The sequence below is a fragment of the Gasterosteus aculeatus genome, chromosome X (assembly GCF_964276395.1).
Source record: "Gasterosteus aculeatus chromosome X, fGasAcu3.hap1.1, whole genome shotgun sequence".
In the NCBI taxonomy this organism is placed as follows: Eukaryota; Metazoa; Chordata; class Actinopteri; order Perciformes; family Gasterosteidae; genus Gasterosteus; species Gasterosteus aculeatus.
In genome coordinates this window covers 5,554,460-5,572,334 of record NC_135698.1, presented here as the reverse complement: position 1 = coordinate 5,572,334, position 17,875 = coordinate 5,554,460, and the positions used below count along the sequence as shown (strand labels likewise).

At 41.0% G+C, this 17,875-nt stretch overlaps 1 protein-coding gene across 1 annotated transcript in view; it reads right to left on the bottom strand.

The window, feature by feature from the left end:
• Positions 1–1,269: 1,269 nt before the first annotated feature.
• Positions 1,270–17,875, bottom strand: part of tango6 (transport and golgi organization 6 homolog (Drosophila)) — a 25,128-nt gene continuing 8,522 nt past the window's right edge. Inside the window, exons 7-18 of the mRNA XM_040161855.2 lie at positions 17,744–17,811; positions 16,481–16,593; positions 14,742–14,918; positions 13,809–13,935; positions 13,403–13,606; positions 10,951–11,094; positions 9,352–9,843; positions 7,586–7,643; positions 7,293–7,451; positions 5,345–5,496; positions 3,282–3,395; positions 1,270–1,662 (exon numbers count right to left, since the gene is read on the bottom strand). Of these exons, the coding sequence (XP_040017789.2) occupies positions 1,486–1,662; positions 3,282–3,395; positions 5,345–5,496; positions 7,293–7,451; positions 7,586–7,643; positions 9,352–9,843; positions 10,951–11,094; positions 13,403–13,606; positions 13,809–13,935; positions 14,742–14,918; positions 16,481–16,593; positions 17,744–17,811 (1,985 nt within the window). The 3' untranslated portion in view covers positions 1,270–1,485. The remainder of the gene's footprint in view (positions 1,663–3,281; positions 3,396–5,344; positions 5,497–7,292; positions 7,452–7,585; positions 7,644–9,351; positions 9,844–10,950; positions 11,095–13,402; positions 13,607–13,808; positions 13,936–14,741; positions 14,919–16,480; positions 16,594–17,743; positions 17,812–17,875) is intronic.

Below are 17,875 nucleotides of genomic sequence, written 5' to 3'. Positions count from 1 at the left end.
GCATTCACAGACACACATCACGGACTTGCACAATTGCACAATTATTCACCCCTCCCCCCGAGTCAATACTTGGTAGAACCCCCTTTCACTGCAATTCTAGCTGCAAGTCTTTTGGGGTTTGTCTCCACCGGCTTTGCACAGAGATGCACATAGAGATGGAAACGTTGTTCATTGTTGGATGAAGATGAACCTCGGCCGGAATCTCAAGTCTTTTTAGACTGCATGTTTTCTTCCTTCCCTCAATTCTGAATAGTTTCCTTGTAGGTGCTGAAGAAAAGCATCCCCACAGCATGATGCTTCCAATGCCATCATCTGTTTGATGTGTGTGCTCAGGGTGATCGACAGTGTTGGGTTTTCATTGAGGTAAAAGAAGATTCAATTCTGATCTCATCTGACCACAGCACATTCTTCCACATGTTTGCAGTGTTCTCACATTGCTAGTGGCAAACTCCAAACGAGATGAAACAGTGGCCTTCTTGCTACTCTTCCATAGAGGCCACATTTGTGGAGTACACGGCTAACTATCCAGGTATCCTATCCAGTTTAGTAGTTATTTATATAAATTTCCTTTTGAATGGAATCTAGCTACAGTACATTAACACATCTCACTACTCATGATACATCAAGTTGACATGAGCGATTTACAACAAGCTTGTCCAGAGGGAAAAAAAAAGGAGACAATAACCTCCTTGTGTGGGACCTGATTGGTCTAAATATAACATCGTGTTCATCAACTTCATATCAGCTTTGGTTTGACATACACTGCATGTCGGTGGATAGTGGGAGAATTCTAATGCATTTATATTCGCTTTTGATACCATTAGCTACTAACATATTTAATAACCCGAGTTGGCATTACACAAATTTCTTAGACGATACCTTACATTTTGAAAGTTTGTCCAACATTAATGCTGGAATAGTACAGTGTACTGTGAGTGTGTTGCAAAGGCAGACACAGGTATCAAACATTCTATTTGTGTGTCAAATTTCAAAGACAATATGAAGCTTGTAACGGGACAATATTTACATTGATTACCGAATGACTAGGTTATAATCTCTGTTCACTTGAAGTGATTACACTCAGAACCTGCTGCTAGTCGCCAAAAGGACGGAGCAGGGGCCAAACCTATATCCCTAAAAGCGCCCCTTTAAGCTTGGAATCCAGCCTGGTTTTCCTCCATCAAGGGTGGCTGAGCTGTCAAATCCTTAATGAGATCCTAGGTAAAATAATGGTAATAACGTACCCATTTAGTATAACAATTCCGAACAACCGGTTAATAAAACTTTATTTGGATTTGGTTGGAGAGTAGAACATGATGAATGCTTATTTCGGAAGCTGCCGGTAGTTTGGACCTGTAGCTTCTGTGCGTCCAGAGGTACCATAAAGTTCTCGTCACATGGAGGCAGAACTAGTGCTGCTTAGAGGTAGAGCATATAAAAATATGTCCAAACTGTGGAGGGGTTATAAAGGAGATTAAAATGGTCCTATGGCAGGACAACAATCTTCTTCTGCAGCTTCTGCTTAGGGAAGATGAACCTCTTCATTATGTCATCCATCTCCTCCAGAGCTAGCTGGGCATGGAGCACAGCAACATCATCTGGGTCGGAGCGCACCACCCACTTCAGGGCTCGATACAGGTCCAACAACACATCACTGAGAACCTGGAGGAGCGACAGACAGACATTACGTTGTTGAAAACATTTTAGACGGGTCTGCAAACCACTGGACCGTCTGTTAATACTGGTTTATTTTTGACGGGTCTACAGATCAATGGACCATTGATACTGGTTGCGTTTGCTTTTTCACCCAGGCAAGTTTGGCAACTCCTTTGTAAATTACTAATAGAATCGATGTGCCTAACTTCTAAGATAAAACCCAAGTCGTACAGAATTGAGAAAGCAAGAAAACAAAGAAACCTGCTGTTTGCCAATGACATGTTAAGGTAAAAATGGGTGTAGGAGCTAGGCATTGTTGGTTCCACCTGGTACGCCCCTTTTTCTTTCCTGTACGTTAATTGAGTCACGTGGTGTTTGGCATCTATTTGGATAAAGGTGTGTCTTCAATATTTGGTTAGGGAAATGGAAAGAGAGGGAGTGAGAGACTGGGTTTTGTATTATGTTGGCCACAAAACTACGTTGAAGTATTCTACACCGATGCTTGATTAATTGTATAATATACCTAAATCAAACCAATGCAGTTACTGGATCAGGAATTCATTGAAGGAAGCGCGTCCACAAATCTCCCCTACTCAGCCTCTCGGTGACAAAGAGCAAATCATGTCACCTATCATGATCATGATTAATGTTCCAATATCCATATTAGTCTGTAATCATCTTCAATTTATAAGGATAGGAGCTATACAACAAAGTACACCTTGCCCTTAAACTGAGCACAGATGTGTGTTTTGGTATTCATCCATCTGGCTGTTTGATTAAGCAGTTTGTGGGCCAGCCATACTTAGAAAGGAGGGGCTGGTCGATAGAGTTCATCAGGGTGGAGAGACAAAAGGTTTCCCATAACCTCGTAGGGGACATGGAAGGCAGAGGATCATTGGATCCCCTACGCTGTTCTTGCGCTACCTGATGGCCCACGCTCACACAACTCATGTGTGTCTAAGACCACCTGTTCTCATTGCACTCAATCATTAGGCATATACAGCTGGTGTTCCCTTCCAGCTGTTTCAGTAATGACAGGACCTGCCCTAGGAACAGCAGCTGGACGGCTCACCTGTAGGTGTGTTCCCACTAGGCAACCACAGAAAGACCAATTCATGTCACTTTCATACAAGCAGGGTCCAACAATGGGTCTTTCATTAGGCTCCAATACTTTTGTTAGCAACACTGTGTGCCATGAACACACAAAGTAGCAGAATTACAGCAATGACAGACCCAGAAAAATTGAGTAAATCCAGCAAGACATTCTGCCTCGCTGCTGAACAACGGAGCAGTGATTGGCTCTGTCCCTGTGGTGGACTATCTAAGAATAATACTTTGGCACAGACGGCAACAGTAACCACACATTGATAGTGGGAGGAATTCGAAGCAGTGAGAAAGAGTCAAACATGGTGTTTGGAGGGAGCCTCCTTGCGACATTTTTACCAAAGGGAAGCTGGGACTAGATTACAGGACTAACATACAAATGTATAAAATAAATTGATAGATTGGAGCCGCTTGTTATTAATTCACATGAAAGCTTACAACGTAGAGGCCCTTTTGAAAGTGAACTGATCATCTGGTTAGTCTCCACTGAGTGATGGCAGTGTGTGTGTGTGTGTGTGTACCTCGGTGGTTTTGTCGCTGAGGCCTCGGAGCAGCAGGGTGATAACATGGACAGCAGCTCTCCTCACCTCTGCCTCCTTCTCAGTTTTTATCAAAGCGGTCAGACAGGAGCAGAGCTGCACACATAAAAACTAATGTAGTTAGTGGTATGAACATGGAGGACTTTTTTATTTCAAATGGAGTAGTGCATATTGTAGCAAAGACTAGTTTCGCACGGTGTAATGCATTAATATATTCACACGTATTGAGTACACAATGTTCCTGTTCGAAGTCGGTTCTGCTCGGTTTGGAACCCAAATGGGAAGACTTCGAGAGTAACAAGGGGATTACAAGAGGAGTCTCCTCCCATGAACCAATGAAGAGTCATATCACTAATGTGGACATGTATTTTCAAACAGCTGAGTGAGCCCCACTTGTGTCCACTCTGTTGAAAGGTACAGGCCTGTGTCTGTGGCAGGCAGTGGGTCACCTGACCCACCTTGACCAGAGCAGTATCACCTGGCTCACTTTCAGTTCATACTTCCTATTTACCCAAGGAAAATAATATATTGATTTGCTTCCAGTTCATCTGGAATACATTGGCAATTAATGTTTTTTTTTTTGTTTTTTTGTTTTTAAGATCAGATCGGTAGTTCATTAGCTGAAGATACAAAACGTTGACTACTATAAATATGCTGTTATTTATTTTGTCAATGTGTTCCTAACATGTACCCCATGTGTCGGTTATTAGCATCTGTGATGGCCAAAGCCCCACAACATTACCTTGTTGCAGAGTTACCTTCCTGGTTGGACAAAAGATGAGGCTTAAGGGGGAGTGTTCATGAAAGAGGCCTGAGCCAAGGACCATACCAAGAGCTTTGACAGCATGGGGGAATTAGGTTGGGTTTGTTTTACGTTGTAAGTCATATCTTTGGTTGCCTTTGCTTTTTGTTGGTTTAGTCAGCCACTATATATGTTTCACGCAAGTGTTGGGGCGGTTAATGAAGTGGATGCATTGCATTGGTAAACCTTATTCTGGAACAGTTATGTTTTGCTAACTCCTTTAATTGTGTTCAATGCTAGAACGCCATTTTTTGGGGGTGAGGGGGGTTAAATGTTCCATATTGACAAATGTTTGGGAAAATGAAGCAATCCTTTTGCAGTAAAACAAAAAAAAAAAGTTTCCTTGTGCCTTGACAAGCATCTGTGAGCATCCCTGTAGAGCAGGCTAAACGTTTTGTGTGTATTACGTTTTGTCCTCTCTGTGGATCACAGGAAGATTAGCGTCAGTTAATGGGGATCCAATAAATAAACAAATGGGTGAATGATGACATTAAGTGTTAAAGAGCTTTAAGTGGTACAAAGACTAGAAAAGATGTACAAGTACATTGTGATTAGCGTTCATGTACTGGTACTAGGTCTTGTGGCTTGTGTGTCTACTTATAAGTACTTAGTGAACCTTATTGAGGAAGATACAATAGCTGAAGATGTGTCTCTCATCCCTCTAATTTAATACTGTCGGTATGACATGAAATGTTTTTGTAAAAGGTGAACGCTGAGGTCAGTCAGTTTGAGCCCTAGAGCTCAGGCATCAGACACAATGCAAATACTTTCAGGTTTTCGTAGATTTTTCCTTTTCTGAAATTGTTGAAACGGCAGAGTGACACAGACTGCATGAAACATGTGCAATGATGTTTGAGGAAACAAGGACGGTGATAGATGCAAATCCAACGGTTCTGATAGGCTGCTGTATGCCTTCATGAATCGTTCAGGTGGCATTTCACATTCATGACTTCATCCTATTAGAAATTTGTGTGAAATTGTCACATTTAGCATACAGTCCTGTTTGTTAAAGCCAAATAACTACCATTCAAGAGGATATTGATATTTGACCAAAAATGTTTACCCTTAAGTCCAGGCATTTCTAGAGAGACCACCAATAACATAATGCCGTTATGATACAATCAATTACATTACCCTCTTCCCCGTATTGCCAAATTCCTACAATATACAGGCCCACTATTTATCATGTACTGGTAGAACCAGTTCATCCAATAGGATTTCATGTTGGTTTGCTCCCTCTCACCTCTTGGGCCAGAGTTCCCAGGGTATAGTCCAGTCTTGGACAGAGCTCCCCCAGGTTTGACAAACTGCTGGCCCGGACACTTTGGTCTGGGTCCCTGGTTCCTTGCAGGAAAACGCTAATCAGAGGATGGCCGAGGTGGGTTGCCAGTTCCCCTGGAGAAAGGGGAGTGGGTGGACAGGTTAGATGCATTCACAGTAATCAAATATATATTTATACGGTTAAATAAAGATGTAAACAGTGTGTGCACACTTTCAAAGGGCTTTCCAAAGACATCTCGATATTCTACCACGCGACTCAATTAAGAAAAGCTTCTTATTTAAAAATGTCAGACTGGCGAAAAGAAAATCTTGGCAACTCAGGAGGAGGGTTCAAGACAAACATTGAGGCTCTCTGGATACCTATGATCCAAAACGATGATCTATCTAACCACACAGCCGGGATTTAGACCCCCGATTGTCCCGGGCAACTAGAGCTTTCTCTCAGGGGAAGGTTTTGACGAACAGGGTCCCTACTGAGCAGAACTGTCAAAGTGTGCACGGTGGCCTTTGTGATGTGGTGGCTGCATGCCGATAGCTGTCCACAACAGTGAAATAACAATACTGTAAACAAACATGGACAGAAAATGAGAATTTGTTAACGTTACAGGTGTGAATCTTCAATGATGCTAAATCACATCCCCCATCTATGCTACTACTACTACACATGGATACTTTTATGTCATATCAGTCTACTTTATATCAATCAATGGTTAGTCATTAGTCAAGACTACAATATGTATATAATGTGAAGATCCTTATGAGTATCAGTATCTGTGTCCCATTCCAGTATTACTAAAAAGTGTCCAGTGTAAAATAAGTAACAGATGACCTGCTACACAGAACAATCCGATCACCCATCAAGCTTTACACTTTACAGTAAATACTTGATCTTGGATGGTGATGGATAAAACCCACTTGCCAACAGAAGTGTAAAAGAATGTTTTTCATGGAGAAAAGTATTTTCAGTGTGCTTCTTTGTACTTCGCTATGTTTGTTGAGGGCCCAACAATATGTACTGCGATAACGGCAGCATGCACAATCTGGTGCTTGAACTTAAACCTTCAATTATTTTCCCTTGAGTAAATATCAATCGTGAGACCTGATTTATAGTTTGGTGATTTATTTTGTAAATTATCTTGATAATTCTAATTATTAGAATTGATTCTATGGGATAGAGCTCCTCATAATTAACTTCACCCGTGACTTATTTATGGTGGTTATTTGCAATTTACAATTAGAAGATTGTATTTTTATTGAGATTAGTTCCGAAGAGTCTTTTCCCAGTACAACAATGTAGGAGCTCGGACACCATAGACATTGACAAGCGGAAACTTGTATAACCAGGGTTATTCCCAACATCCCTACTTCAAACAATGCTCTAAAGAACCAATTTGATTACCACAAAGAATTGCACATAAGATTTGTTGTTAAAGTGCAATGATATATTTAAATGATTGAGAATAATGTTTTAGTAAGATTAATGAAATCGTGCATTTTTTCAGTAAGGAACTGGACAAGGCTAGTGGCAGGCAGACCACATAATCAAAGAACGCTAAATATAAGAGAGAAAATAATCTAGCTAAAATAAGCCAAAATATTATTATAAATATATCTCAATTATACCCCCCCCCCCTTCTCCCCACTAGGAATGATGAAATCTAATACCATCTCATCCCATATGGTTAAGAATATATAGATGGGATCTTGTGAGCGCAAGACAGATGCTCAGACGGTAAGATTGCCTCCGTTTCTTGTTATTTACCATACTTGACTTTGTCAAGAGGGAGTTTACTGCGTCAGACACACAGGACACAATCACATTAAGACATGGGCATCACGCCAAAAGAGTATCTGGTGAGACAAACCGTGTGAAGAACCAACAGACCCAACAAATCAACCAACAAACTCACCCATTGCCCTGCTCGCCCTCATCAGAACCTCTCCCACTTTGAGGCGGAATTCCAGGGAGTGCTCCTTGTTGGATGTGGTACGGGAGGGTCCATGATGAAAGTCTTTCAGAAGCCTTTCCAGAACCCTCTCAGGGTTTGAATCTGCCAATGCAGACAAACCTAAAGACACACACAATCAGACAATCTATATACCTATATAGAGTTACAGATCCATGCTTCAGCTTTACAGTTGAGGATGATTCCATCACATTGATACTAACAGCACATTTGGCCAAGCCTGACCATCATATTACCTTGAATGGCTGACAGGTAGATGAATGAGTCTTCATGCTCTAGGTTTTCTAAGAAGAGCTGGAAAAGATGGTAAAGATACTTTTAAAAGGACATGCCAACATAAACTGGCAGAGCTGAAGATCAAACCACTGACCACGACCCGAGCCACGGTTGCATCCAAAAGATAGATCAGCATGATCAATCACAACACAGACAGGACATTTTGGCATCGCTATGGAAATATTTGCATCTAAACATCTAAAATGTCACCAATATGGATTTTTCTAAGAAAACAAAAAATAAATAAATAAAAATGTGTTTTTCACTGAATTTGTTAAATACAACAACCCAAACAAACCCTTGTGCTTTAAGGATACCTTGGAAAACAAGGCTTTCTTAGAGCAACTGGAAAGAATGGGTTAGAGTTGACAAAAATATATATATTTTCTTCTAGTTGGGTCTAACAATGGGTTGGGTTTGTTGGTATTTTTTGGATATGTTAACAAAAAAGACAGTGAAAATATTCATTTAAATGCATAGTACTATATTTTGTGTCAGTCAATTTCTCCAAATAACAAACATTAAGGAATGAAGGAGGATATAAGAAACATATAAAAAGGTAAAATGTACAATGCAGGAGAACTAAAGGAGAAAAAACTAAATCAATAAAAAGGGTCTCTGCTGTAACAAGGGAGTGGGTGGAGGGGATGGACTGATTACAGAGAATTATAAATGAGTTTAGCCTTTCTTGCCTATAATGCCTTAACAAGGCCCTAGGACGCTCTGGCTCATTCATTATAAATGTTTTCTCATGTCCCAAGAGACAAACAACACCACGACCTACCTGCGGCTGATTCCCACATACTGTGCATGGAACAATAGCACTAGGTCCAACTGGCATCCTAGCGTCAATACGTTTCCCCAGAAGTCAGTCATGAGATTGCATCAGCACATGGGTTAACTAGTTTAGGAGCTAAGCTAACACAGCTAGTCCCATAGGGAATTCCACAATCAAGAGACTCTAATCAGATAAGTCCTGCACAGCTGTTTCAAGTACCAATTACATTTGGCATCTCAGCCACAACCATTTCAGGTTGCATCAGGAGCCCTTGGCTCTGAGACCCCTGCTGAATGCGCTAGACTCAAATGAACTACAGCCTTGATCTGCAGTGCTGTCCAAACATGCCAAATGGCGTGATCACATTCGCGTTACAATAAGCAAGTTCAGCCCCAATAAAGGGCAAGTGGCAACCATTAGAATGTGCACATCTTCTAGAACTTGTAAAGGGCCAATAAATGTCTCTTTTACTTAATCAGTCATGCCTTACTCTCACTGGCCCAGGTCCACTATAAAAAGGATGACCTAAATGTCTATATAGTGTAGAAACAGACAAACAGCAATCACATGAATTATTATTATTAGTATGTATAATGTGCGTTTCTAATAAATGGTGACGCTTCTATCAGGCAACAACCCTGTTATAGGAAGATGTTTGTGCAACGCTGATGGTTACATTCACCAGCAAAAGGCTTGTTTTCTCAGTAATTCAATTGTTCTTTAGTCTACATTCATCTTAATACAGTACAACTCATTGCATCTTGTAATACAAGAATTGTTGTGTAGAGAAGTAAACTATAGCAGATATTTTCATTGTGTACACATAAGGCCAAACCATGTTTTTAAAGATAGCTTCTTATTCCAAAAAAAAAACGTGTAATTAATAGTTTCAGTGCATCAAAGTCAAGAATGAAAAACTCAAATTAAGTTGTATACAAAGCAACCAACCATCAGGAGCTTCTCCTGGTTGTGGGCAGCCTCTGGGTTTCCGCTCTTCACCATCTGAGTCAGGACCCTCAGGGCGAACGCTCTGGTTGGCACATCCGGGTCACAAGCTTCTAGCAGCCAATCGGAAAAAGGCTTGGTAGGAGGGTGAAGGGTACTGGTTCCAGAAGTCCTACCTTCTGGACTTACTTTCGCTGCAGACTTTCCAAAGGACGCTGGAGGTCTATTGCTTTTGGCGTTTCGGTCTGGTGGCGATGAATGAGGACTTATCTGGGGGTTGTTAGCTCCGGTTTGCGTGTTCTTGACTGTCATTTTAGGCTTCATGGAGGCCGAAGCGACAGCGGGGAAGTTCTCAGGCCGGTAGGCCCCATGAGTGGCAATGACAGCTCTGAGGTCGGATGCCAGCTGCTGGATGAGCACCTCAGGGTGCTTCTGAGACAGCGACTCCAGTGGCGGGAGCAGTCTCCACATAGAAGAGTAGTCTTCTTGACTAAGCTTTAGTACAAAAAGGGGAAAGGTTGTTTGGGAGACAGCTTAGCAAATCCTGAAGAACATATATTATTAACTTAAGATGCTTGTACAACTGGTAGCTCCCGTGAATTTCACTACACTTCTGTCTGTATTTGATTGGCTTTTGTCGTGTTTATTACTAGCACACTAATGGCATCTGACAGAATGCATTTATAAACACCTGAAAAGGAACCGGTAGAATTAGGTGCACCGAGGAATCTGTTTGCATCATGATGCTCGGTCCTCAAACATTCACACTTTTCAAGCCAAAGAAATTTTTTACTGGAGCAAAATAGAGATCTATGATATTTCAGTTATCCAGCAGATAGTGGCCTAAAACAATACAAGTACAATAACTTACTTTATAACTTGTGAACTAGCCCCCCACAGGTCACACTGTATATCATGTCTAAGTTAATCTGCTTACTGTATGGTAAAAGATTAGTTTCAATTAGAACATTGTATGGTAAATGCAGCCCAATCCGTATGTCCATTTCATTCCTTTCCCAGTTTAAAGTGTCCACTTTAAAACATTCCTGCAACTTTGTAACCCTAGTGGACGGTCTGCATCTCCCCTTTGCTACATTTCTGTCTCTCAATTTCTCTATTTATATAATTAATTTATACCGTGTTATATAATGTATATATACACACATTTTAAATTATTGGCAGTGACTTGACTTTAAAAAATACTTTTGATGCAGTAAATTATGTCTACTATTACCATTATGCATTACGCTTCATTAAAGTAGCAGGTGGATTAGCTCGCTACAACTTGTCCTGTTGGCGATATAAAATTAGAATTGTTGAAAAAGATGTGTAGAGAATCATATATCAGTTAGTAGTTAAGTAAATGTTACAGTAAAGATTATTTTTATTACCAGACCAATATTTGATTAATGCTGGTGAAGAAGTGAATAATCCAGGCAACACAGGCAACTTTGAAAATACTGTATCCATCTTTTCCCTGTGGTAAATAGTTAAGTCAGATTTGCACATTTTCATGGGGGAGGAAATGCATTCAACACATAATTACAATGTAAATGTATTTGAGAGTAAGTGAGAATGTAGTTAAAAACCAAGTGTGACTACCTTAGGTCCAGACAGCAGAGTAGCCACAACGCCTATCCCCAACCGCAGCGTCTCGCTCTCTACTGGCCTTCCAAGAACTGGACCAGAGGCCTGACCCAGACCCAAACAGGCCCTCTGAAGCAGAGACATCAAGAAGTCCACCACCTGGAGAGAATACAAGCAGAATCATCGGCACAAATGATCAAATATGATCAATATTAAAGTAAAATCTCACAGTGGCAAATATAGGACAATTAAGACAGTGGCTCTTCAAACAGATGAACATTGTGTCCATAGAGAATTTAATGATGAATGTGCACGATGAAGGCAGTGGTACAAGTGGAAGGATAGTGTGGGGTAGAAGTAATGCTCCTTCAGGGTACATCACTATAGTTCTCTAGGTATTGCGGGATGGGGACAGATATGCAGCCTGTGAAGGCAACCGACGTGTACCTCTTGTTTACATCATCAAATAGAATAAATACTAGCAGAGCTTTGGAGAGAGCTACATTTTAGATATAGAAGATATAGGCTCCATTTGACTTATTTTCTAATTTGATCTTTTGGCAGTGTAAATATAACCCTCCATTTGAAATCCGGTATCAATATGCTGAATATAGATGCTGAATATATTGAATTCATAATATAATAAAATGATGGAAATAAAGCCATTGTTTTTTTTTCCTTGTGACCAACTACAAACTTGCAGTATTTTACAAAATACCAGATGGATAAGGATAAACAAATGATATGTAAAAAAAGAAAGAAAAGCGGTTCCTGTGCTAAAAACTCCTACGGGGTATTGCTTTTAGCTGTGCCTAGAGGAGTAGGTCTGTATTAAAGTTACCCACCCAAAATATTATATTCCCTCTAGAGACTGTTAAAAGCGACATTGCAACAGTGCAACAAAATAGGAGACTCTTAAATATTTGATCTCATCAAAACTCTCAAAAGAATACGTCAGCTTAAATGAAGCGATTCCTCAAAGTTATGTTAATACTCATTTTCCTCAAAAAGCAGGCCAAGGAGTGGAGAAGTAGCTATTTTTGACTCTTGCCTTTTAATAAATCTTAAACCTAAACTAACCTAAACTAATAACTCATTTGAAAGCATCATTCTCAGTCTTTAGTACCAAACCTGGAAATCGATACAGATGGTTCTCCTTGTAGTGTATTGTCCCATGGTCCTTATTCAGAATTCAATAGTCTAAACAAGTTTGGTCCTTAAAACGGACAAAGTAATTATTTTGGGCCAATATTTACGTTGAGTCTTGGTCCTGCATTTATCGCATTGATACATTCAATTCAATGGTTTCCGTAGGTGTTGGTGCTACCATATCATGATAAACAGTGTAATAACTCTGGAAATATTTTGTCTATCTGGACAATTTCTTTTTGGTGAGGAAAAGCCCCTGTGAGTTTTTGGATGATACTGGTGAAGAAATAAATTAATAACAAAAAAAAAATCTTAGAATTTTGTGAATTGCGTGAAATAAAAGCCCTATAAAACATGGAGACACAAGGCTAAGAGCAAATCTACTTGATAGTGTGTGGACAATACACATGTAAAGTTTACGTTGATAGGATTAATACTAGGATTAATGTCTGGTAGACCGATTTGTCACTTTCAACCACCTTTTTCAAATTGGCTTTTAGATTGGATAAGACTAAACCCACAAGGAAATGATCAACAGCTTCCTTAGCCACTCAGAAGCCAAAATGGGTAGAGGGGTAGAGGATAAAGTGGCACTCGAGAGTGGGGATTGGCTGAAAGACGGATTAATTTCATAATGAAAAAAAAAAAAAAAGGTGTGGGGCATTTATGTTTTATATGCTTATTTTTTGTTGGTTTGTAGTGGTTTTATGATGATACTTATATCCACGTCTTGTTTGCTGCCTGCTTTGCCGAGGAACAAATGCACCGCCATGTGCACATTTTCTGGACTAATTTGTATATATATATATATATATATATATATATATGTCGGAGTTGTGTTGAGTATTTTCAAACGGATTAGTGTATATTGTGGCTAAGACTAATGTACGAACGGTGTTGTGCGTCGCTTTGGATAAAAGCGTCCGCTAAATGACATGTAATGAGAGTGGAGCTGAGAGTGGCGCTGGCGGTTACATGGTGGTTATTAATTTATTACATTTCAGGTTGTCCATTCTGTACACATGATATGTATTGCATTCTGTCCATCCCGGGGGAGGAATTCCTCATCTGCTATTTTTTTTCATTTTTCTTCCCATCGAAGGTTTTTTTTTAACTTTTTGCAGGAGTTTTTTCCTGTGCCGATGTGAGAGTTTAAGGACAGAGGATGTCTCATGTGTACGGAAACCCTCTGAGGCCAATTTGTAATTTTGGACTATGAAGTGTCTATGAAGTCTTGATTTAAAGAAATTTATGTATCAATATTGGCATAATCTGCCTTAGTCTATGAGTTCCTCCAACTGAATTTCTCTCCACTGACCTGTGAGGTTTTTCTCAGCAGCACAGTATGCTGCACACAATCAACCATCACAGCCAACACCTGAAGCAGAGCCAGTTTCCGGCTTTGGTTCGCAGATGGAGCCAGCAGCCGCTGCTCCACCTCCACAAGTGTCATGGTGGTTATGTCCAGCTCTGGGTCATCTTCCCTTTCCCCATCTGCTGCAGCTTCCCAGCTAGCCATCTCCTATAGGAGAAGCAATTCAAAGATAGAATGTTGACTGAGGTTACGGTCTCCTAAGGGCAAAATACAAATAACTGAAGCACCACACAATAGAATGTAATGGCCACAGATGTGGAAACCTCTCTGCCACTAAGCAAAAAAAAACCCACAATGATTTGTTTATCACAATGGATTAAATCGTTTTTTACAGGTGTGTACACCCTACCTGTAGCAGGTCGAGGAAGAAGTCTCCCGGCAGGTCACAGTGTTTGAGGTCAGCCAATAGCTGCATAAGACACTCCAGCCTCCACTGCTCTTCTGACAACTTCTCATACAAAGCATCGTCCTCTTCACTGGAAGACAACAAGAGGGATGAGAGGAGCGACACTGAGAAACAAAAGAGGCCAGTTTTATTCATACCTTCTAACTCACAAGGGGTGAAAAAGGTGACAACGTGGGGCAACATGCCCTTCGGGATAATTTTTCTACAAAAAGTGAGCCAATGTAGATTAATCTATCAGACAAATTAGGCTGGGTCTGATTTTCTTGATCAAACTTCACATTCTACCACACCACATCTACGTCTAATGAAACCTCAAGCTTTTATGATTACAGTGTTGTGATTGCTCTGACCAAAGATCTTTACTGATCTGATTAAGATGCCCCAAAACACGTACGGTAATGATCATAATCTAGTATTGGCGGCAACTTAAAATTTCAAGTCAACCGGTGAAAAGTTGGAGGAGAATTGAAGACGCTGTAGACATCTTAACACTGATTGGCCAAGACTCAACGCATCCTATCAAATATGTTTTACTGTAAAGATCACGTCACCTTTTCTCTATGTCTCACTCCAATCTCAGAAATGCTGGTAGGCCACTGGACCCGCCCATCCCAAAAAAAACCTAGGGATCTATACAATTCACGTGGATGACATTTTGAATTTGAGAGGACCAATTTCGGTTTGGAGGTATGTATATTCACAGCCAGCTGTGATGGGGGTTGGAACAAACTGAGGGTATCTTTTTTTTAAAGAAATTTTATCGTGGCTGATTGGCCCAAAAGAAATCCTATTCTACAATATTATTCTTTTGTCCGGCTCATCCTGTCATGGGTTTGGGGAGGCCATGTCCATCCTTTGCTTCTGCGCGTCATTCACCTGGATATCTCCCTTGAGCTCAGACGGGCTCCTCCATCACTGCCCGGGGTGAAGTGGAACTTTGCTGCTACCTCGTTTTTTGGGTCCTGCAGACCTGAAAGCTGTCTCAGTGCTGACCGGGCCGCAGACGTGTCAGCGTGGCTCAAGTACCACAGAAGGATCTCCTCACAGGGGGCGCTATGGAGCCAGGAGCACACACAGAGCTCATTGTCCTACCATAGAACACATTCAATAAAATTCATGTATTCTTCACATTTTTGCATATTATTTATTATTATTATATTATTGTGTGGAAAAATGTCATGCGCTAAACTGGGAACGTCTAACATCTATTGGCTTTCTCTAGGATTGGCAACAAGCCCCAAAACAACCATGTGTTAGTTCATCTTTTGAGGTTGAGCTTTGATGTTCGGGATGTTCTAGCATTCGGTTGCAAGATGCATCGGAGTTAGAGACCCCAACGAACTTGAACTGGTTAGGAAGGCCGGTTCCATTATCGGTTTAAATTGTCTATATTGGGTAACCAGGACCACCCTCTGATAACCAGGACAACTATCAGCATCACCTAGGGACAGCTATAGGACTTTTGCCCACTGGAATAGGAAAAAACATCTGTCAACTTGGTTGGAACATGGTAACATCCAGAGGTGTCAAGTAACAAAGTACAAATACCACCCCCCCCGCCCATGACGTAGTAAACCTGGGGGAGACACTGCAGTCTACCTAATCAATGCGAACAACTTGTATGTCCGTCCTCTGACTCGTGTCACTGGAAAATGGGTTGTGGTTTTATCTGTTTAAGTAAGATACATTTGTTGTTTTGGTGTTGTGTCTCTGAGTATCGCCATGTTTCCACCATCCCAACGGCAGGTCACGTGATCTGCAGGCACCTTCTGATCATATTGTAACGGACTGACGTGTTGTGTGAGCGAGGTTACGCATTAAGAGTTTGTCCTTAATGGAATTTATTACATTACTTTTACTTTTATACTTTAAGTGGTTTTGAAACCAGTACTTTTATACTTTTACTTAAGTAAAAAGCTTGAGTCGATACTTCAACAGGAGCCTTTTTAAACCCTAGTATCTGTACTTCTACTTGAGTAATGAATGTGAATACTTTTGACACCTCTGGTAACATCTATTATATTTACTTAATAATCAAAAGTTCTTTTCATGGGCTTAGTTGGGGGTTCGCTGTCTTGTCTTGATTTAAGAGTTAGGTAAGGAGCAGGCAGACACGAGTCTGACAGGATGGGGAGTCAGTTTATGTCCTGGTTGAGGAATGCAAGGTCTGCGGGTCAACTAGAAGATTTAGCAGCCAAAAGGGGGGTTAGAGACACACCAACACTATTCAACATACACACTCTGTTTACGATGTTTACGTTAAGTCAGGAGTCTGGACATTGGATGTGACCGGATCTTAGATGCGGGAGGTGGAAGGTCCTCCTCTACGCCAGTTTAGGGCCAATAGAAATCTTTCCTTCTCTGTCTTTCAAGGGTTATAAAACATGATGTTCTTGCTGATGTTAGTGAGTTGTTCTCCCGGCCTGTGTGCTGCCTGAACTGCTCCTGCCTTTGCAAACGCAGCGCTGATACTTGACCTTTGATCTGACAAATAAATTTCCCAGAGCAAGAGAAGTCATTCGGCTGAATTTTTGATAACCCCGACCAGGCTCCAAATCTTGAACACGTATTCTTACATACTTTGAAGAAGAGTAACATTGCAACTAAAACATTACCGCAGGTGAGAGACGTTCTGCTTGGTAAAACAGAAGAGTGTGAAGATAACAGGGAGAACTTCTTCCAGAGCTCCGAGAAGAGAAGCTGACGGACTGTTTCCAACCACACAGATCTATAAAAAAAAACAATGTGTGAGAGCCATTAAAAGGATTAGACATAGACAGAGACAGAGAGACAGATGTGTGACTGGTGTAAAGCATAAATCTCCAGCTGCAACAGGCAACCCGACCACCACAACACAAAAATATGTGGATGCATACTGTCCACATTGATGTCACGCTGGCCGGACTAGTCAAATCATCGGCGATGGTCCGGTCGACGGGGGTTGCAGGCCGTCATTTTCGAGCGGGCGCTGCTGCGTGGAGGAACACTGTCGTTGATCTCCCTGGTCTAATGCAAGCGCTCACAGAGTGTGACCTCCAGTGGACTTTTTAGGGATAGCAACTACTTTTATAGAAATGCAATTTATGTCTTTCTATCATCCGGCGGTCCGTAGGTTTGACACCCCTGCCCTACAATGTTGTTTGCACAGAAATGAAAAAGGTCTAGAAAACTACATTATATTAGTATATTATATATTATTATTATTATTATTATTATTGGGGGTCGTCGTGGCGCAGGGGTTAGAGAAGGTTAGAGAAGGTGTCCTGGGAAGCACAAGGTTGGTGGTTCGAGTCCAGGCTGCCCCATGTTCCATGTTGAAGTGTCCCTGAGCAAGACACCTAACCCCTAATTGCTCCCCAGGCAAAATGTGAAAAAGCGATGGGTTTAAAGTGTAATGTAAGTCGCTTTGGATAAAAGCGTCTGCTAAATGACCTGTAATGTAATGCAATTAGTTTGTTTTACTGCTTTTTGGGACTACAGATGAAAAATAGCTTTTTCGCTAACGACGCATTTACATAAATGTTTTTATTAAATCAGCACAGTCACGAATCACGTAAACCAAAACAATAACTTCAAAAACAAAGAAAGAACGACCCATTTGGCGCCAAGGTGTAATAGACACTCATTATGACTTCACCCAAAGCGGCGTGCATTTTTCAGTAAATATAATTCAATATCACTCTCAAAATAATCGCATTGGAATATTTTCATCGATATTCCCCCCCAAACGTCATACCTACGAACTCAGAGGAGACCAATATACAGTACTGCCGAGGAAATGGACATTCTTTGGATATCATCTCTTTGACGCCACAGAGTCCATATCCTCTTAACCAATGAGTGATAATCATTAATTAGCTCATTATAGTGTTCCTCACCTTGTACACATCAGTCACACAACGAGTCAGCTCACACTCCTCCACAGCAGCGTGGGAATCAACCTCATCTGGGGGAGTACACACACACACACACACACACACACACACACACACACACACAGTAAGACAAAC